The sequence below is a fragment of the Trachemys scripta genome, chromosome 6 (genome assembly GCF_013100865.1).
Source record: "Trachemys scripta elegans isolate TJP31775 chromosome 6, CAS_Tse_1.0, whole genome shotgun sequence".
Classification (NCBI taxonomy): Eukaryota; Metazoa; Chordata; order Testudines; family Emydidae; genus Trachemys; species Trachemys scripta.
The window spans coordinates 57193255-57212562 of record NC_048303.1 but is presented as its reverse complement, the minus strand read 5'-3'; the positions used below and the strand labels follow the sequence as shown (position 1 = coordinate 57212562).

The window sequence follows — 19308 nt, the reverse complement described above, 5'->3', positions numbered from 1 at the left end:
CTTCACCATACATACACAAACCACTGAAAAAATACTTCCGTTGATGCTAATCAACATTTACAACTAGGCAAAGTAAAAAAAAAAAAAAAAAATGCTGCTTGAGAACTCAGAGTTTGATTTAAGGGTATTTACTTTGTATATTTTGACATGTGATGTTGACAATTTCTGTTTTAACAGTTATAAAGCTTTAACTTTTTGAATCTCAGCCTCTACTGTCTTTAAATATTATGCAGCAGAGGGAGGGGGCGGCAATAAATTTCCCACAACTGTGAAAATTTAAATAGATAAATATTGAAAAAAAAAGTTTAAAAATAAACATTGATATCCATAAAAATTATATACAAAAATCAAATTCTGCCAAACCTAGATATATGTTTAGGGCAAACTCTTGCTCTGTGGTTCAAAACAGAAGCAACTGCATGTTGTATGGATCAAATCTATGTTTCTGAAATATCCATATCTCTATTGAGCCTAACAATCATACATCATATACTGAGAGGACAGCTCTGTTTCTCTTTGCAAGCCTTCTCTTTACCAGGAAACCAAAGCAACAGGACTGCGCTAATTAACTCAACATGCAACAGTAACCTTCCTTATATCTATTCCACACTATTTATAGATTATTTAATTGGCTAGTTAGACTTTTTAAATGTCTACATAGATGCAATTAGAATGAGACACACATTTTTCTGTAATAAAAAATTATAAGAGTTTTTTTTAGTTTTCAATTAGAGAGAAGTGTATTAAATTTTAAAATTCCACTTACGTATACACTAAAAAAGGCTGACTCACCATGTATTTGTTTTCATTTATTCTCAACCTCCACCCACTTTTGTTCAAGAAACAGTAAGGGCCTGATCCTGTGAAGTGCTGATCCCCCCTCAACTCCCACTAAATAGAAATCTGAGAAGGCTCAGTAACTTGCAAAAGGCTTTCAACATAGCAGGTTCAGGGCATAAACCACAAAGATAAACACCGACTAAAATCACTGAGCTTGATTCACCACTATGTTACTCAAGTTTGTCAGTGCAGAACCACTGATTGTATAATATTTTGTATTACTACTGAATCTACCTCGAGCTCCTGAAAATTCAGCTTGGGTGACTAAACAATCATGTACATACATGATAATATATAAATTAATAATAATAATCTCCTCTGTATATCAGTTTTGCTTGCTTTCTTTTTCTTAAATAAATTTAAATATGTTGGCTTCTTCTTTCTTAACTGTTCTAGACAAACCTGAGCATTTTAGGGTTTATTTAGCTGTATAGAACAAGCAGCGATGAAATTTCATAACGGACTGTGGAGCAAGGCAGAAAGTAACAAAAGCAACAAATTAATATTTTTTGCTCCATGATTTTTTCCACCATAGAGAATTAAGATTTCTCAATTATCCAAACTTTAGTCAGCTATCTAGTCAAACTGTCATTCAACTTTTCTAGGTTGTGTCCATACTACAGTAATCAAATCTGGAAATCAAACAGAATTTGAAAGGATTATACTAAAATAGCTCTACTGGCAGCAGGTTAACACAAATTCATTTCTTTCCCCTAGAGGAGGAGGAATTCCAAATGGGTAAATTGAGGCATAGGCACTATAGGCCTATGTCTATGGCCCCTTGAGCCCTGTTATTACATCAGATCCTCAATTTTCATAAAGACGTTACTAATCCTAATGGCTACCAAAAAAAGCTTGAATATGTGACCTAACTGTAACCAATGTAGTGACATCTGCCCAAATCTGGTCACCCTGAAACAGCATCTTAGAGCTGTGAATTTCCCTATGTATCAATATGGAATATCAACTCCAAGATCCATTGCCTTGGAGGTGTTTCATCAACACCACAGCAACACAAGACTGTATGGCAGAAGAAGAAAAATTCAGTGTGCCTGCTCACCCAACCACTGAGGCAGATAAACTTTGGCTGCTGAGGTAAGTATTCAGGTCCTCCCCTGACCATGCTGTTTCCAGGGGCGGAGGCCTCCAGCTAATGCTCCTCTGGTGTTAAGGGGGCTCTAAACCACTACCCCTCTCTCTAGGGTGGGAGGGTGACCCCCTGCTGCTGTGTGTGTGTGTGTGGGGGGGACATGGGGCCCCTAATTGCCTTAATCTGGCCCTGTAATAGTGTAAAGGATCATCTCTAATAGTGATGAGGATCACCTATTTTATTCATTTTACACCCTTCCAAGCCTTTGGAATGAGACCCCAATCTTCCTGAAGCTTTTGGCTCTGGGAGCAAGAACAGGGATTCAGTGTTAAATCTAGAGCCCAGATCTGTGGGTCTGACCAAGTTTTTTTCACCATAGCCACTTTTGTGCTCCGATAATCTTGTGGGAAGCTAGAAAACGGTTTAACCTCTATCATGAATTAGTGTAAATTAGAGCAGCCCCGGGACTACTCTATCTTGCAACATTCTCTTAGGAGCCCATTATGCTTGTTGGAGATCACTTGGACTTCAAAGCACTTTCTCCCCCAGGGACAGGAACCAAGAGATAGGATTTAGAATGGGTAATTCCATTTGCATGACAGGTGGGGATGCCTCGACAGGTGAGGGGCAGAATCTGGTATGTAGCCATGCAGAAAATTTTCATCTTTCAAATTAATTTGCACTTGCCTTAAATAATTTTATTCTAGACACGCCTGCAAAAGAATGAATCACCCACATAACCATTTATTACATAGCACAAACTCTGACCCATTGCTTTCTCAAAGAAAGATTCTGTGAAGGTGCATTTGAGGTATTTGTATACAGTTAAGATCAGCTATGCTTTTTAAAAAGTATGAATAACCGCAGTACTCAACAAGTTAGCAATGCACATCTTTAACCTACAAAAATACAAACATATGTAAATTGTTTTCTTCCTTTACAATTAGTTTTACAGCTCTTAACATGGCACAGTGAGGATTTAAATCATACATATAAACCAGTATTGAGAACCAAAAATGAAAAAGGGGTGTTTTTTAATCCTTTTACAAAGCAGATTATTGTTACATATGCTGTCCATGCATCTATTTCTTACTGAAAAAGAAAGACAAAAATTCATCAGAGGTTCTGTAATGATAAAACCTGAAGATACAGTAGGGCACATATATTCATAGTTCAGATGACAAGTTATGTAAAGAGTCACAAAGGGAGAGATTGCATTTAAGGTAAATTTACATACAATGTATTACAGACTCAATTCACTAAAGAAAGTTCTCATTGGCAACGTTAGATTTTGCTCTAGATTCTTCATTCAGAATCACCCTTTCTTTCTAGTGTAGAACCTGAACTTCAAAAAACCTGTGTTCCTTCATCTGTAAAATGGGTTATCTACTTCAGATGAGGATTAGCTAGTTAATGTCTATAAAGCACTTGGAGGATGAAAACTGCTGTGTAAATGCTAAGTATTAATAATTAGCAAAGTCTCCTTTCAACATCTGATTACTCATTTCAGATAGGGAAGGGAGTGAAGAGTAAAGAAAATCTGAGATATTAGTTTAGTAGAAAAGAAGGAGAAATCTCAGTGCTAGTACCATTAAACATTTCGACAGTGGACATAATCAGAAACTAGGAAAATTGTGTACCATATTAAAAACTGCAAAACAGGCAGTTTTTATATGTACTTGGGGAAGCCACAGTAACACTTATCTACTCCATCTATTTATGTCGTATTATGACTATCATTGTGAAAGATGTTTGTTTCCTTAAAATTTTTGCTGTTTTTCATGACTTGCTTTCATTCACAACTTTTCTTCACAGAAAAATTTTGCAGCAACAATAGATACTCTCACTGAACGTATTTTGAAACATATTACCATATTTAAAATTTTCCTGGGACTTGGGGAGATTTAAAACATCTCAATACTAGCAAAAACTTTTCTGGTTTGCTCCCCGCGCACCCAAATATTTCAGATATTTAGGTTCAAGCAGGCATTGAGGCAAGGCCTAGCACAGATTCTAGACAGCCTATAGGGAAACAGCTTCTGGGCACTCTACCAAGGAAGCAATACAATCTGCCTGAAGTGACCTTCAATCCTAATCTCTCAAACTCTTTCATGCTGGGCAAATGATTTCAGTGATCATATTCTAGCAAAACTGATGAACAGACAGCCTCCTTTGAGACTGATGCAGCTATCTTTATGTAATTTGGCTAAAATTCCCCTCCCCTCTCGCACCTCCCATTCACAGATGGAGCATGCAACAGTTAGGCTAGTCAGCCTTCAACACAACAGGATTACAAACATTAGCATGGCTGCTGTGTGACTACAAACAAAAAATATGAAAGGACATATGGACCAACTAAGCTCACTAACACAAATCCTATCTTTCGTCTCATGTAGAGGATCCAATCTGGGAGAATCCATGCTACAAACTGGGCGTGGAAGAAGATAATATGGATGGAATGCTGCACACTATCTATATCCCGATTAATATCAAAGGACCAGATCACACCATTTAATTTCTCTCCAACTATAATATAACCTATCAAGTACTGCAATATGGCAACTTATTCAAATTTGTCACTTGTTCCCCTCAGAGTTCGGCCCCGAGGAGCTTGCATTGTCTGAAGCGCCAGAACTTGCCAAATTTTGTAGAGAATTATACTATTTCTCCAGACTGGCAGCTAAACTAGAGGAGTTCCTTATGACCCACCAAAGAGTTAATATAGATGTACTGATGCAAAAATGGAACAAAGAATTGGCAATAAGTATCTTACCCCACAGTGAAACAGAACAACATGAGAGATTAAAGAAGCAATCTTGGACCTCCAATTAAGTCTCTTTCAACAAAAAATTATGTTTAGGGTTCACTAGTTGCCCCAAACACTTCACAAAGTTAAAGCTACCCTGAGTGATCAATGTTGAGGGGTGTGTGTGTGTGTGTGTCTGTGGGGTGGTGGTGGTAAAGGAGCCAGCATGCATATGTTTTGATCATGCCCTATTGTTTCCAGCTTCTGGGATGGTATTGGAATCAGAATTAATAAGTTCCTAGAGTTGTCACTTGATCTTAAAGCTGACATCTGCATGTTGTACTGGGTCAGATACCCAGCAAATGGAAACTATCACTATATCAAAGAGAATGGCTACATATAGTTGTACTGGCTGTGAGAGGTCAAATTTTGCTACACTGGAAAAATAAATCTATCCCTCCCCCCCAGCAGGTTTAATGGACTGGCAGACCTGGCTGCAAAAGAAGGTATCTGTAATGGCGTGGCACCCACCTCTCACAAGAACCTCCTTCTGATCAGGTGTGTCTGCAGTCTTTAAACAGTCCCAGCCCTGGTATTGAGCCATACCCCCAGGACTTCCTCCCGGGAGGCAATGGTTTTGCTCTCTTTGGTCTGTTCTGGCCTCAGCTCTCTGGCTGGGCCTCTTAGCAGTTCAGATTCCCCTCTGGGGTTTATTGCTATCCAACATAGGCCACTTCCCTACTGGCCTATGGGGGGGAGGGGTGGAAACCTGGACCCACCCACTACTCCAGGTCCCTTCCCAGGGACCCTAAGAATAGTACCCATTTGCCACCATGTCCCTTTAATAAAACTGCTTTCAGTTCCCTGGGCCACTTCCCCATAGCCCCAGCCTTCACCAAAGCTTCACCCTTACCTCAGGGATCTTTTATCTTCAGGCCCACCAGCCAGCCAGGAGCTCTTCCTCTCACCCCTGGTCCTTGCCAGCACTGAGCTGTCCATGGTGCTGCAGTTCCCTTTGGTCAGCCAGGAGCACCCTCTACACTCCTCTGACTCCAGCAAGAAACTGACTGTCTCTGCAGCTCTTTTTATATGGCTCTCCTGGGCCATGGGTGGCTGCTTCTCCTGCAGCCACTCTGGAACATGTGTTCAGGACCCTGAGGCCTCCAGCACAGCACCTCTGGACCTAGTCCACACCATCGCATACAATAGATAGCAAGCCCTAGAAAAAGCTGAGTCTATTTGGGACAATTTCCTAGAACTGGTCAACTAAAAATCCCTCCAGGATGCCTGAAAGAAAGATAGGAGATAAATCTATACCCTTCTTCCGTATTCCCTCTCCTCTCCATCTCTTCCCCCCTGCCTTTTTCCCTTTCATTTTTATTTATTAATTCATTTGGATATATGGTATAAAAATCCATGTGCTGGGAACATATAGTAATTTTTGTACTTGTTTTTTATGTTGGCACCTAAAATACCTTTGGTTTGTTAAATGAAAAAAATTGAAAATTGTAATTAAATCAGAAAAAATAAAATGAAAGGACTTTAAAATCTTTTTAGCCTTTTGTGTGGTTCAGTTAAATGAGTCATCCTTCTTGTAGACAATTCAGACAGAATTTAATGGAAATGGATTATGCCTTTATCATCTTGAAGTACTGGTCCCTGGTTTACCAAGTAAAGCTACGAAAATTGTAATTAGTGCTCTGTACTAAATAATGTATTTTATTCTAATTTACCATAACAAAATGAAATTGACCTACACAAAGAACTGAAATAAAGCTGAGTTTGCCGATTAAAATGAATAAATACATTGCACAAAATTCACCAGAACATGTTTAGGATTTATGGATGAATTCTGGTGAGAATCACAATGAAATCAAATTATTTTGAGCCAGCTACACTGCAATCTTGTTATGAAGCTGTTTTTAAAAAAAAATTATTAAAAACAGATTGTATCCAAATGGGCAAAATCAGAGATATATAAATTGAGATTTCTTAAGTATAATTATTTGTACCTGTGACAGGCATAAAGGTCATTCGATGCCCTCACACCCTTACTTGTCTCAATGTGACTCTTCATGGGAGTAACTGTATGCCTGGGCCTAACATTTTGCAGGACTGGAGCCTTCATACATTTCTAACAGAATTTCTTTAAAAAAGATCAATGCTACATTTTAATTGAAAACAATAAGCCATGGTCAATCTGTTGTTCCATGATTTAATCACATTTATGGATGCCATACCAGAGAGGAATATATCCTTTGCCTACCTCACTGAGTGATGTCCCGAAGTATAATCTAGTTTCCCATATTTCTGAGTTCGGTAGCCATGCTTTTGCATCAGGTCCATCCATGTTGTATAATTTGGATCTAAACCTTTGAAGTTATTCCAAGATTCTGTTAAATGAGTGAAGAGGCCACTCCACATAGCTGAAAAAAGCAAGTCAGAAACAAATGCCTGTCAACACATTTATAGAATAATAACTAGGGTTGTCAAGTGATTATTGACAGGCTCCCACTGGCTGCGGTTCGCCGCTCCAGGCCAATGGGGGCTGCGGGAAGCAGCGCGGGCCGAGGGATGTGCTGGCCACCGCTTCCTGCAGCCCCCATTGGCCTGGAGCGGCGAACCTGCGGCTGCGGCAGGTAAATAAACCGGCCTGGCCCACTGGGGGCTTTCCCTGAACAAGCGGCGGACCGGCTTTGAGATCCACTGTTGTAGAGGACAAACAAGTCCATTGGAATCCTTAAAGGTTTTCAGAAGTACTGAAACCTGAGTAATGTTTGCATTACTTGGGGGGCTGAGAAGTTGAAAGAGAAGAATGCAGTTGAGAGGAAGAAGCATGGGAGGCAGACAAGGGGGGGAAAGAGAAATGGATAAAAACCTCAGAAGGTTTGGATAATTTTAGATAAGCATTTAAAAATGGGGGCTTATTCAGCTCAAGCCTTCTGAGGTCTGTCCATCACTAATGAACATTTAAACCGGCTCTCCCCTGGTAGTTACTATTTCCTTAAGAAGATTTTTAATATGGTTTTACCTGCACGAGAAGGACAGCATATTGGAGAATTGGTGTAGGCATTGAGAAAAACCGTGCCATATCTTTTCATGAAATTTATAAAAGGTAGGCTCACGGTCTGATTTCCTGGATAAAATGTCAACCTTCCATCCTGCAATCAAAAAGAAGGTACTTAAAAACATTAAAATTGATAATGGTAATATTTTATTTAATAATTAGAAATAAAATATTATGAAAATGACCCAAAGCTACAGTATATGGCAAATTTACCATTCTAGGAATGATGTTCTGGTTGTCCAAGAGTTGCAACAACAGACTGGTAACTATAAACATCACTGGCAGGACTCTGTGTGTGTGTATATGTGTATGTGTGTGAGACTGAAAAGCATATGCTAACTGTTGTATTTTCAATAAATGCTGCATATTTGCCTTCCTCTATAAAGATTCCATGTGCTTTGTATAAGCATAACAGTCACAAGCATTTGCAAGACCAGGGCCCTAGACTCGCTGACATTTCATCTTTAAAAGAATAAGCTGTGTAAAATGGATACAGATCATTCTCTAGCATCTGAGTCAGTGATGGCCTAAGAAAAAGCATGTACAGTATAGAGAAGCAAGAGTTACAGTGACATAACTGTTAGAATGTACGATATGTTGATACTCAGTTTTTAAAGAATCTTTCATTTGTTAAAAATAATTGCTTAACATTATGATTACATTTATACTTCACATTGTATTTTACAACTTGCAATACTTAAACAGGAGGGCAAACATACACAAAAACAGAATCATAACTTCTTTTTCTGCCTTTGGCCTTACAATAGAGATCCACAAAAACATTTTACTAAGCCTAAAGAATATTGTGTTTTTCATGCTACTCTGTTTCTGTGCCTTAAAAGATATGTGGTCAAACTCTGATTTCAGTTATAATGGTATAACTTTATTGGAGATGGTTTCACTGTCTTATATAGTCCCCTGAGGAAAAAAGAAAACAGGCACCAAGAACAATAGTTTTATATATTATTATTTTTTCTATAACCATAACACTTATGAGTCCTAGTCATGAAGCAGGATCCTACTGAGCTAGATGATGTACAAACACAGAACAAAAAGGCAGTCCCTGCTTCAGAAACAAGAGAAAATAAATGGATACAGACAAAACAGAGAGTACAAGAAAACAATGAAACAATGTTGGTCAGCATGATAGGGCGTAGTCTCAGGACACCAGCATTGTTGTCAAGTTTTTCGTAGACATCACAGAAAAAAGTTTTAGGGAGGGTTTTGAAGGAGAAAAACGCATTTGTTTTGCGGACATTTACAAGGATCTCCTCCTAAGCATGAAGGGGCAGCATGGGAGAGAGCATGGAGGGAACTTGTTTGAAAATTTAGTAAGGCTTGGATCACGGGACAATCAGAAGTGGGAGTTGACATCTAGATAGCAAATGAGAGATATAATGGGGATAGACCATGAAGAGCCTTGAAAGTGAAAACAAGTGCCTTATGCTTGGTGCGATAATGGGGGAGGGGGGGAGGTGTCAGTGGAAAGATGCAAAGAAAGGGGTGATATAGAATCAGAGAGTTTAAGTCTAGAAGAGACAACCAGACCATCTAATGTGACCTCCTGTATATCACAGGCCACCAAGACCACCCTCCAAACACACACTAAGCCCAACAACTGAAATTATATCAAAGTATTACACCCACACGAGACGAGACTATTATGTGTCACAGGGAGTGAATAGGAGGGACCAAGGTGCACCAGTGCCTGAGGCCCCCATGATGACAGGGAAATGATTAAGTGGAAAATACCCAGATAAACCTGGTAAAGTGATAAGAAAGGAAAATGATCTTTGCATCAGGGTTCTAAATGAATATGAGCAGGGTAAGGTTTACTCACTCCTCAAAAAACAAATTCTTGCCTAGTCCTTTGATTAACATTATTTAAAGAACCTAAGGAGGAAAATTACAAAATAAAATTAAATAAATAAAATTCAAAGTGAGAAAATAAAAATGTGAATTCAGCTTATGCAAACTTTCTTATACAAAATAATCAATAGTTATGAATGTAATGTAGTTTTAATGAACTGTAAAGATTTGTTTGCTCTTCAAAGGAGCTGCCTTCTACCATAAATAAGAAAGGGTATGTATTTATGAATTAAATACAGATTAAATGAAATAAAGTTTTAAAGACGATAAATAATTAATTCAAGGGTCTGATTGCACCCGTTCTATCTACCTGTATAGTTAGATCACATTAATCCAGAAGTGAAAGTAAGCCGGTATGGCGTACTGGTAAGAGCCAGTACACAGCCGACCGAATCGGCAGGGGGCAGCTTTCCCAGGGCTCGTCAATTTAAAACGGCTCATGGCTCCCGGCGGCGATTTAAAAGGTCCGGGACTGCAGCCCTTTAAATCACTGCTGGAGCCCTGGAGTAGGTCTGGCGGTGGCAGCTGGAAGCCCCAAGCCCTTTAAATTGCCACCGGGCTGTGCTGAAGGGCTGGCTGGGGGAGTCTGGCCCCAGCCTTGCCCCTTCTGCCCGAGGCCCTCCCATTCCGGTTGAGCCACCCCACCCACCTTGCTCAGGACCTCAGCCACCCTGTGTACTCATAAGTCCCTTAAGTCACTTTCACCCCTCCATCATCACTGTAGTTTCTGAGGCCATAGGTGCCAACTTCCTCAGTTCTCGGAGGGTGCTTGACCCCCGCTCTGCCCCAGGACCCACTCCCACTCCACCCCTTCCCCCAAGCCCCCACCTCACTGCTCTGCCTCTCTCCCGCCTCCCCTCCCCGACTCTTCCTGTCCCCACTCCTCCCCCACCACAGCACCTCCCGCATGCCGCTGAACAGTTGATCATGGTGGGGGGAGCCGCTGGGAGTGAGGTAGAGGAGTTGATCAGCAGGGCTGCCTGCTGGTGCTGACCACCCACTATTTTTTTTCCACGGGTGTTCCAGCCCCAGAGCACCCATGGAGTCAGTGCCTATGTCTATGGCCATCATGGACACAGGGGACATTTATAAAAAATTTTCACCAGCTTTATCACCACTTTAGCTGAACATATAAGTATAGATAAGCTTCTGGTATTTTTACCACCATGTTAGTTAAACCTGATGAAAGCACAGTGATAAAAACAGGCTTAGGCCCAGTACCATGATTCCCTCCAGTTCAGCTGAACCTGTGTTTAAATTGGTTGGAATAATTCTATAAATTTCCCCATGGTGGACGATACCAGAATTTCTTATAATTTCTAAAGGCTATACATCCCAAGAATCTCCGATTGTTCCCTACAGTTTTTTATTCGTAGGAGTGTTCTCTTTTCAACATAGGTCAAAGAAATTGTCTTTACATTTCTGTTTTGCAGTGTTCACTGCTACTGTTACGTCCTGACCAGGTTTACCATAACTGATAACAGAAATAGTTACATGTAATTTGATTATTTGTAATAACTGATCAAAATAATAGGTTTCTTTTTAAAAGTGTTATCTTGAGAAAAAATCTCTTTCTTTAAGCTCAAAAATACAGTGCCTTTCTGTTAATTGCAATCCTGTCTTTATGGTCCCTAGTAGAAGTGATGATGCAGTGGTCAACTCTCAGGGGTATAACATAGCCTCTTTTTTACTGAGATTGTGGTCTTTGCTTGGACAAGGTAGTTTCGCAAGCCCTGACTGTGGCCAAAATAATTTTCAGAGTCTGAGAAATGCCATTTCAGCATGAGACAATGACAATTTGACACTGAGGCACACACTGCCTTGGGTCACATCACACAAGTGTCTCTGAAGTGCAGAGGGCATCCCAAACTCATCAGACCCTACAGAAGCTGACAACACCGGGTTAGTGTTTGGTGCTACCTGCTTTATACGTGCTCAGGCTCTTTCCCTGTGAGCAGAGGCCCTGAGAAGCAGGAGGCTCTGGTGGGATACTTACAAAGGCATCGCACATCACCATCACTACGTTGCGCGCCCTCTGGCTGCTGCCAGCGCCGAGGTGTCCCCAGGCCACAGGACGCGCCTTCGCACCTTCCCAGCGGGTGGAAGCCAGCAGCAGCACCAGAGCCGCCAGCACCCCCATCCGGGCCCCTTTTCCGCACCGCCCCCTCATCCTCTCCGCGCGCCCAGAGCCAGGTCCCCGGGCACACGGCCCCTCACACACCGGCAGGGCGAGCAGCGCTCCCCGGTAGCCAGGCTGCAGCCATTGAGCGAGCGCTGGGCCTAGAGCCAGCCCACCCCAGCGCTTTGACACTGCCCGGCGACACGCCCGAGGCCTGAGAGCAAGACCCCGTGACACTCCCGCCCTCTCCCGCCATGAGCAGACCAAACTACAGCGCCCATCAGGCCTCGCGGAAGCGGGGCACGACAAACTACACCTCCCGTCATACCTCGGAGGTCAGGCGGCGAGGGAGGTAGGGGGATGAACTACGACTCCCATCATGCCACAGGAGCTGGAGGACGGTAAGATGGCGGAGTGCTGAGTCGCCTCAATGGCCCTCACGCGGGAAGTGTATTAACTGAGTCAGTGCGCCTGCGCGGCCGAGCCGGGGCGGTCGGGGTGCGAGGAGTTGGTGGCTGGTATTGAGGCAGGAGGCGGAGGCAGAGGCAGGTGAAGCGCTCAGTGGTAGGGGGGAGCGGGCGCAGAGGGTGGTGCCGCTGGCGGCCCCTGAGGGCCTTTGCTGGCCCCCTGTGGGCGGCTAGGCGGCTCTGCGAGGCTTGCGTGGGCCCAGCGCTCCCTAGCTGAGCCGGGGCGGTCGGGGTCCGTGGGTGGAGGGGGACCTTGTACCCCGGGGTGGGTGCGAGGGGGCTGGTGTGCGATGCCGAGTGGGAGGCAGCTGCAGGTGTGGAGTAACAGGGCAGTTCCGCTGGCTCCCGTGGCAGAGGAAAAGAAAGGTCCCAGCTCTGGGCAGGGAAGGCGAAATAGCCCGAAGAGCAGCGGCGGCGCTAGAGCTAGATCCACAAAGGGATGGGGGTAGTGTACATTGCAGAAACTCCCTACAGCAGCATGGCCAGAGCTACCGCCGTGCTGCGCTGACGCCAGAGTGCTGAAATAGCAGTGAGGATATTCCTGCTTCAGCTCGGAGACCCACCTGCTTACCGGCTTCCACAGCCCAAGCAGGGATATATACACACTGCCATTTTTACCGCCGTAGCGTGGGCCCTGCAAGCCTGAATATGTACATCGGGTTCTGAGACTTGCTGCCACAGGAGTGTCCCTCCCCCCCCCTGCAGTGTAGACATACATACGCTTATACTCAGTGTTACAACACCAGATATTTAGGCACCCTGCTGCCCAGTGGGATCCTTAGCCCTGAGTTAGGTGCCCAGACTCCCTATACAATGCATGGGGTGAGTTAGGCTCTAAAGAAAGGGATTTACAAAAAACAGTAAGCTGAGCAGGGAGCTGTCCAATCTGGCAGTAGGAAATGCCAAGGAGAAGCCTGGGGGCCTAACCCTCATCTCTCAGAGTGAGTTAGGTTCCTGACTCAAGGCCAGAGATAGAGGGCCTATCTCTAGCATCACAGATCTGAACTGGGATCCACTCCTGGAGTTAGGCACGTAAGCCAGGTCAGCCCTGTTTCATGAAAAAATGGAACGCCCCCCCCCCACCCACACCATATTATAGCCAGTAGCCTGGTGATCAGGATACTGAGCTGGGATGTGGGAGATCTGTTTTAAAATCTCTGCTCAGCAGCAGGGACTTGAACTTGGTTCACGCATATCCCAGGGAGTAACCTAACCACCAGACTATAGAGTCATTGTTTTTCCTCTCTTACTAGTCTGTGACTGTGCTACAGTTACAGGTGCTACTGTAATACACATAAATAATAATAGTAATATATGACTTCTATTCAATTTTTCATAGTGGACCCTTGCTCCCCAGTATAGTGTTTCTTTTTCTACTCATTCAGACCTAGACCCTTTTGCACTGGGGTATCCCCTTCCTGCCACACTCCCCATCCTGGCAATGATGATAACTGCATCTGAACCATGTACGCTTTCTAAAGCACGTGTTAGAGTGAGTGTAAATAATTTGTGCATCAGACTGATGTATGTGTACAATATACTTGAATATACATGTATGTGCTCTAAATGATACTATGTGTAATTTCAAAATGTATTAACTTTATTGTTTGTTTCCATTTTTTTTACTAAAACAAACTTGAATATTTCCTTCATTCCTGCACACATCCCTTCCAAACTTATGAAGTGCTCTTTCCCTCATTAGGGACTACTTAGGAAGTGGAATTTGAAATTGATCAATGATGTCGATAGAATGGTATGGCCAAAAAGTGTTGGGAAAATCTTTAAAATGTGAATGACAGAGAAACATGTAAACCTCCATATTACTGAACCTTCCTATTTAATGTGCCCCAACTGTCAAGAAAAATTCTACTCTGGGGTGAGAAGTAGCTTTTAGTATTTCAGGGTGATGGCTCAGATCCAGCATAGCATTTAAGGATGTGTATAAATGTGAGTCCATGATTGGTCCCAATAACTTCAGTGGGATTACTCACATACTAAAAATGATGCATGTGCTTGGGATTGGGGTTTAGAGGTGTACTATCGCATATATGTTTATATGTGTGTGCCCTGCTTTTTTGTCAGTACTGGATTGATAGTTATTTGGGGTAGGAATTTTGTCTTATACTTGTACAGCTGTGAACATACTGTTAATATTTGCTAAAATGTTTTCTCTGTGTATAGTAATGCAATATAAATTGAATGCTTTGAACAGTATTTGATATAAATGTCTTTTCTTGAAAACTAATTTTCTGTCCTTTTGACTTTAGCAGTAATAATGTCAAATAAGGAGGTGAAGGCAGCATTGAAAAGTGCCAGAGATGCAATAAGAAATAAAGAATACAAAGAAGCCTTAAAACATTGCAAGGTAATGAATTCTTCTACTTGTATAAAAATTAATTGTGTGTACAAGTAAAAAGCCCAGCTATTTTCTGTCCACTGGAATTGTACTCTATACTTTATGCAGTAATGTACATACTAAGTAATCATACATCTTGGCAGTGTACATAGTGAATGATTTGCTGTGGGGTAATCACTAAAATCCTTGTGGATGGGTCCTTCTTCCTTTCTTCAATGAAGATGAAGTTCACAGAGTCAGACAAATGCCACCCTTTCAATTCACACATTGGATCTTATTGCTATATGGTAGATACTGTGGTTTGGTGTAGTGTTGATTTCATTAGTTGCCCATGTTAGCTTGTCCAGAAAAGGAGATCAGTTTTCTGTAGCATGTGCTTAAATGCGAAGCGGAGGGTACAGTAACTCCTCACTTAAAGTCATCCCAGTTAACGTTGTCTCGTTGTTATGTTGCTGCTCTATTAGAGAACATGCTCGTTTAAAGTTGCACAATGTTCGGTTATAACATCCTCCACCCCCCCCCAGCGCCTCCCGCCCACCTGCAGGCCCCATGGGTCAGCGCCTCCCACCTCCCTCTCCATGCCTCCCACCTGCCGCAATCAGCTGTTTCACAGCGTGCAGGAAGGCTGGGAGGGAGGAGGAAGGACATGGCACGCTTGAGGGAGGGAGTGGAACTGGGCGGGAAGAGGCGGGGTGGGAGTGGAGCCGGGGCAGGATGAGGCAAGGTGGAGCCTTGGGGAAAGGGGTGGAGTGGGGGCAGGACCTGGGGCAGAGCCGGGAGTTGAGAACCCCCCAGCAGTTTTAAAAGTCGGCACCTGTGGCCCCAGAAGCCCATGACTGTCTCCAGCTCTGCAGGGATGTAGAGGCCCAGTGCCTCTGTGTTGTGTGTCCTAAGCATACCATGCAACCTGGCAGATTGGTTCCCTTAGGAGACAACTGGTTTTCCCAGCACCCCAGTGGGTGGGAAGGTGTTCAGTGACTAACTGGAGCAGGCATTTGTGTGATCTGCTGCTCAGAGGCCAGCAGAGACATCCCCATCGGTCCTGGGGAAGGATGCAGCACAGTGTCTCTTCCTTTGTGCTGCCACTTGCCTGCTCCTCCTGGTTCCTGTGTTGAGCCCAAACCCACAGAGCTTGCATGGGGAGGATTCTGCAGGCCTAGGAATGGGGATATTGTTGGCCCACACCTTCACTGGTGCTCTGGGGCCAGAGGATATTCACTTACCTAGTCACAGCCGTGAGTCAAACTGCACCAAACTGGCAAAAAGAAATTTACCAAGAAAAAAAAGGAAAGCAAAACAACAATCTCTAGATGTGTTTTTTTGAGTTGGGAATGTTCATCAAGAACAGCAAGAGGAGCAGCCAGACGATCCACCCTCTTCCGCCCTCTGACTCCACCACCTCAAACAAGCTTCACAATCATCATTGCTGAGTACAGTATTAAATTGTTTAAAACTTATACTGTATATGTATATAATGTCTTTTGTTTGAAAAAGATTTACCTAACACCCTCCCCCCCCATTTACCTTAATTCTTATGGGGAAATTGGATTCGCTTAACATTGTTTCGCTTAAAGTCACATTTTTCAGGAACATAGCTACAACGTTAAGCGGGGAGTTACTGTATTAATTCTCAGATGACTGTGACAAAAATCTATCTTTAACCATAGACTTCAGAGGAATCCTTCAATGACCATAGTTACTGATACCTGTCACTAGGACCGTTCATATGCAGTTTTTTCTTGCTAGAGAAAGCTACCAGTTAGAAATTAACCTTTTATTAATGTTCTAACTTATGTTATCACTATTCAGAAAGTAACATCTTGTTAAATAGATACCTAATAAATAAAATTCACCGTGTACCAGACTAGTATGTTCAGGAACTTCTTTTCTAGAAAGTAAGAAAACTGATTAATCAAACTCGGTAGTTGAGTCTGTAAGACACATTTAGTACACTGGCTTCATTTGAACTCTTATATTTTTAGGCAGTGCTGAAACAAGAGAAAAATAACTACAATGCCTGGGTGTTTATTGGCCTGGCAGCTGCAGAGTTAGAGCAGCCTGATCAGGCCCAAAGTGCGTACAGAAAGGCTGCTGAACTTGAACCAGGCCAGCTACTGGCATGGCAGGTACGTATTCGACTCTAGTTCCACTTTACCCTTCCTAGTAAATGAACTACTGTGTTCTTAAGTATAGGAACAAGATCCAATCAACATTTGACTCTTAGGGCAGATCCTCAAGTTGTGTAAATTGTCATATAACAAATTATACCAGCTGCGGATCTCACTCCTGGTATGTACAATGTTAAAACCAATGGGAGTTGCATGTGTGTAAAAGAGAGCAACTTTTGGATTCATTATATTTAAATTATTATAGGTCTTCTAATGGATAAATATGTTTCATTCCCTTGGAAAACAAAAACAAACGAACAGAAAAAGTATGCTTATCCCCATTAGGTGCTTTCTTAGTTCCCTTGCTCATGACTCAGTAAATTTAGTGTGGTGTTTCTCTCCTATGAGAGAGAGCATTTTGCACAGTAACTTTTTTCCCAGCCTCTGATACAGAATTTTGCAAATTGGACTATGTTGTTGTTTTCCATGGTCCTAGGCAACAATAATAGACGCTCTTTAAGATGGTTGTGCAGAATATGGTGTGCAAGTGATAATCTGCAACGTGTTCTATTAGATGTCTGTGCCCTTTGGGCACATCATGAAGCATATGGCTGAAGGCTAGGTCATTGATTCATCTGTCTGGTAAAAGGGAATATTGAGTGCATTGTAGCTTAATAAAGAGGTTTTTTTAATATCAGCAATTTAAATTTTTTTAAATGCAACAATTGGACATATATTGAAATTACCTTCATTGAATCCTCATCAGCCAGTCAGGCTGTGTCTTTTATGAGATAGTACAAAACAGTAACTTACTGAGACAAATTTTTCTGTAGTCTTGCACAATTTAAGATGCTTTATTGTTGTCCATTGGCTGGCGTTAAAAGAAGATTATACTTAACAGTGTTCAGGTAGTCTGTGTTCCACTTCACTAATCTCAGAAATAATTTTAAGAAAATACAGTGAGCTTTTATTATAATGTAAATGATATTTAAGAACATAGGAATGGCCATACTGGGTCAGACAATAGTCTGTCTAGCCCAGTAACCTGTCTTTCGACAGTGGCTAGTACCAGGTGCTTCAGAGGGTATGAACAGAACACAGCAATTATTGAGTGATCCATCCCATGTTGTCCAGACCCAGCTTCTGGCAGTCAGTGGTTTGGGGGCACCCGGAGCATGGGGTTGCATCCCTGACCATCTTGGCTAATAGCCATTGATGGAGCTATCCACCAGGAACTTTTTTGAACCCAGTTATATTTTTGGCCTTCCCAGCATCCCTGGCAATGAGTTCCACAGGTTGACTATGCATTGTGTGAAGAAATACTCCCATGTTTTTGTTTCCCCTTTTTGACCCAAGCAGCTAGTCAAAGTTTGGGGTCCAAGGGATGTTCCAGTTAGGAGAAAAAATTGGTGATAGGCAGGTATTTCTCTGATGCAGGTTTGTTTATTTATAAATAAAGTGTCTCTGAACATGGAAGGAATTGTATAGCAGAAAGCAGTTCTTTTGCTCACAGCACCAAGTGCACTCTTCTCAGCCTGCACCCCGTCCAAAAACCTCTCTGCAGGTTTCTTCCAGGGGCAGAGACAGCTTTCAGCTGCTTTTTCAGGCTGACTTTCTCTGCTCTATGTCTTCTGCATTCCCCACTCTTCACAAAACACACTACTGAGCATCTCTGCTCAGACAGTCTGAAAACACTTGGGCAGGGTTACAAACCCTTTTTGACTTAGATGAGGGCCTTGTGAGTAACATACCCTGACAGTTTTGTTAATTGAAGAATGCATTCACACCCACTCTCAAAGAAGTTTCTGATCTAAACAGTCACCAGTACCTCTCAGCATAACATTATATTCTGATCCTGCATTGAGATTTGAGCAGACAGATCCCGGTGCCTGCGCAGAGCCCTACTGAAGGCATTGGGTTCCTTATGGGCACAGCCGGGCTGCATGCCTTAAAATGATCTTGGAAATAGCAGATGTGAAATCTAACGTACATTTTACTTTTGTTTAGGGATTAGCAAATTTGTATGAGAAATCTAACCAAACAGATGTCAAAGAAAACTTGTTCAATGTTTACCAAAAGCTCTTGGAACTCTATGAAAGGTAAAGAATATTTTAGATTAAATTATGACGCTGCAACATGTTATATTAAAATGTCAGTTGTACTGGAAAAAGTCCAGTTTTAATGCCATCACTGATGCATGTGATATTCTGCACATAGTAACTAATTCTAATACTCATGTTGTGTTAGAGGTAAGGCTTTGTCACCCCTAGTGGTTTTCTATAATGTGAAGTTGGGGTAGTGATAAATTATCACTTTCCTATTTTTTTTTATAAGAAGAAATCTTTTGGAATAAATATTATCTAAACTATTGACATTAAGTATCATGACTGTATCCATTGGCTTAATGTGTTGCATAGATGGTTGAACTTTATAAATCTCGTAACTCTCAGTTGATGTTGATGGTTAGCATTAATATCACTAGTACATGTACTCAGTTTTTATGGTCACAGGGAATTTCATTTCCGGTTACAGTTTATAGTTGTAAACAAAGCTAGCTCTGGTTGTATGTCACCAGTTTCCACAACTGATTGGAGTGTTCTTATTGCTTTGTTTTTGTGATTTTGGTTTTGTCTGATGGACAGTGTC

The 19308-nt window shown here is 42.2% G+C and overlaps 2 protein-coding genes across 6 annotated transcripts in view; one reads left to right on the top strand and one right to left on the bottom strand.

The window, feature by feature from the left end:
- Positions 1 to 12000, bottom strand: part of ARSK (arylsulfatase family member K) — a 53016-nt gene extending 41016 nt beyond the window's left edge. Inside the window, exons 1-3 of one of the 2 annotated variants that reach the window (XM_034773990.1) lie at positions 11609 to 12000; positions 7708 to 7837; positions 6943 to 7102 (exon numbers count right to left, since the gene is read on the bottom strand). In XM_034773990.1, the coding sequence (XP_034629881.1) occupies positions 6943 to 7102; positions 7708 to 7837; positions 11609 to 11782 (464 nt within the window). In that variant the 5' untranslated portion in view covers positions 11783 to 12000. The remainder of the gene's footprint in view (positions 1 to 6942; positions 7103 to 7707; positions 7838 to 11608) is intronic. The other variant, XM_034773992.1, reaches the window with a different exon arrangement.
- Positions 12001 to 12199: 199 nt separating this feature from the next.
- Positions 12200 to 19308, top strand: part of TTC37 (tetratricopeptide repeat domain 37) — an 81434-nt gene continuing 74325 nt past the window's right edge. Inside the window, exons 1-4 of one of the 4 annotated variants that reach the window (XM_034773986.1) lie at positions 12200 to 12270; positions 14466 to 14563; positions 16537 to 16680; positions 18670 to 18761. In XM_034773986.1, the coding sequence (XP_034629877.1) occupies positions 14474 to 14563; positions 16537 to 16680; positions 18670 to 18761 (326 nt within the window). In that variant the 5' untranslated portion in view covers positions 12200 to 12270; positions 14466 to 14473. Of the gene's footprint in view, positions 12271 to 13529; positions 13691 to 14465; positions 14564 to 16536; positions 16681 to 18669; positions 18762 to 19308 lie in introns of those variants that run through there. The other 3 variants (XM_034773988.1, XM_034773987.1, XM_034773989.1) reach the window with 3 other exon arrangements.